The sequence below is a fragment of the Sinocyclocheilus anshuiensis genome, unplaced genomic scaffold (genome assembly GCF_001515605.1).
Source record: "Sinocyclocheilus anshuiensis isolate Anshui unplaced genomic scaffold, SAMN03320099.WGS_v1.1 scaffold527, whole genome shotgun sequence".
In the NCBI taxonomy this organism is placed as follows: domain Eukaryota; kingdom Metazoa; phylum Chordata; class Actinopteri; order Cypriniformes; family Cyprinidae; genus Sinocyclocheilus; species Sinocyclocheilus anshuiensis.
This window is the reverse complement of record NW_015548227.1, coordinates 413,060-415,337: the sequence shown is the minus strand read 5'-3', so window position 1 is coordinate 415,337 and position 2,278 is coordinate 413,060. Positions and strand designations below refer to the sequence as shown.

The 2,278-nt window shown below is 39.3% G+C and overlaps 1 protein-coding gene across 1 annotated transcript in view; it reads right to left on the bottom strand.

The window, feature by feature from the left end:
* Nucleotides 1-34: 34 nt before the first annotated feature.
* Nucleotides 35-2,278, bottom strand: part of LOC107654431 (E3 ubiquitin-protein ligase TRIM62-like) — a 6,444-nt gene continuing 4,200 nt past the window's right edge. Inside the window, exons 2-3 of the mRNA XM_016441480.1 lie at nucleotides 1,850-2,116; nucleotides 35-1,346 (exon numbers count right to left, since the gene is read on the bottom strand). Of these exons, the coding sequence (XP_016296966.1) occupies nucleotides 1,063-1,346; nucleotides 1,850-2,116 (551 nt within the window). The 3' untranslated portion in view covers nucleotides 35-1,062. The remainder of the gene's footprint in view (nucleotides 1,347-1,849; nucleotides 2,117-2,278) is intronic.

The window sequence follows — 2,278 nt, the reverse complement described above, 5'->3', positions numbered from 1 at the left end:
ATTTTTTAAGTCATTAAAATTGGATCCAGTCCTTATTTACGTGAAAATAATTTCGATTTATATATATAAAAAAATACAGCTATTTCAACACTTTTCTAAAGAGCAACAGATGCAATCTCTTGGAAAAGGAAATGTCTTTCACCCTCTTATCACCTGATTACACACGTTAAAGCAGACAGATGACCCTTCAACCATCCTAATGAGATGTCCCGGGACCCCAAACACTGGAATGTTCTAGAAAGTGAGTACAGGATGAATAAATAAAAGTGATATCAAACAAAAGGGAAAAGGAAGGTGCAGGGACACATTTTTCACCAATATAGCAAAGCTCTCCTGCGATATGTACAAATGCACAAAGTCATGACCCCTTTTTTATAGTAGCAGCAGATGTGTTAGCGGCATTCGAGTCCTGAATCTCGATTAGAAGGTGATAAAAACACATACACAATCATTCACGTGTACAGAAACACGCTGGGCATCTGGGAGCTTGATTACTGCATCAAACACCGTCACCGTCGTGAATAAGCATGACCTGAGGGACATAATATTCCACTCTCCGTTCATGCAGTTATTGAGAAAAAATAAAGCAAGAAGTTCGTACAGCACTACCTCAGTGTCGAGTAGCGGTACGACGCTTGACGCACTCCACAAACACGCCAAAGTCTATTGCACAAAAAAAACAGGCAACACATTTCATATTTCTGTCTGCACAACGGATAAGCTCTTTTTCCCAGACTTGAGCCATGAAAGGAGCATTTGGACCCTGCAGGGGCTGAAGGGATATAAGTCGGGGTATTGTGTATAATAAGCAGCTGGGAAATCTTGGGCAAGCAGGCCGGCCACAGCAAGATTACAAATGACTAGCAAGAATAAAATGTAAAAAATGCCCATAGGCACCTCTCAGAAAAGTGCAAGGCTCTCCATTTTATTTACCAACTCCAGGTGTCCACAGAGCCTTCCGTCACAATCCATCCATCAGATAAATTAAAAGAAACGTTATTATACAGCCTAGTATTCAGTTTCTTCCTTTTCATCCCCAAAACTTTTCTGCTGTCTGGGTTCCTATAAACGTACGGTGTTAATTCTCAAGGGCTGCACGTTTTTTCCATTGGCGTGACTTTGACCGGGGCTGAAGTACGGATAAAGTTTAGCTAGAAACTTCTCTCGGTAGGTGTAGAGCCAGGACATGTCATCGGCATTGTAGAAAACCAGCAAACCTTTGGGGTAGTCCAAGTAGACGCCCACTTTCTCGAGTTTGCTCTTTACGTTGAGGCGCGTCCAGGGCTCGGTGCAAGCGCTGTATTGGTTACCGTCGTGCATGACGATGCAGTAGAAGCCTCGGCTGGGTTGGATTTGAATGCTGCCCTTGCGGTTGACCGTCTCGTTGGCCACACCGATCATCCACTGGGTTTTCTCGGAAACCATCACTTCCCAGTAGTGGACGCCTTAAAACAAAAATGAATAAATAAATTGTATATATATATATATATATATAAGAAATCAAAAAAAAAAAATCAATAAATACAAAATGTTAATGAAAACTATAAAATAAGAATAAAAATAACAATAAATAAATAAATAAAAATAAAAATAAAAATGAATAAAAACTAAAAATAAATATATTTATAAAAAAAACTTAAATCTGTTTTTAAAATATATTTAAAATATATAAAAATAATAAAAATTAAAATTAAAATAACATTTTGGCCATATTACCACCTTGGATGTGAATAAAACTTTCAATAATTCAATTATCAGCATCAAGTCATGAATTGGATCTTAACATATTAAAGGGGTCATATGATGTTGCTAAAAAGAAGCATGTCGATGCAGTAGAAGCCTCGGCTGGGTTGGATTTGAATGCTGCCCTTGCGGTTGACCGTCTCGTTGGCCACACCGATCATCCACTGGGTTTTCTCGGAAACCATCACTTCCCAGTAGTGGACGCCCGCGGAGAAGCCCTCGGCTCCCAGCACTGACACCTCAACGTCAAAGCGGCGCGGCGAATCCTGCAGGGGCTGCGGGTGCAGGTTCCCGTATGCAACGATGGTGCAGTCGTCTGACAATATGAGCCTCTGGTGAGCAGTGATGGGGTCCATGGTTAAAGCAGCAGGCACTGTGAACATAAGGATAGAGGAAATGAAAATTAGTGCATATAAAATCAGCCCAATAAAAGCTCAACACCTGTTATATTACAGCAGGTAAACATAAAAAAAATAAAAATAAAAAGAATAAATAAATAAATAAATAAATAAAAAAGAATAAATAAATTGTATAT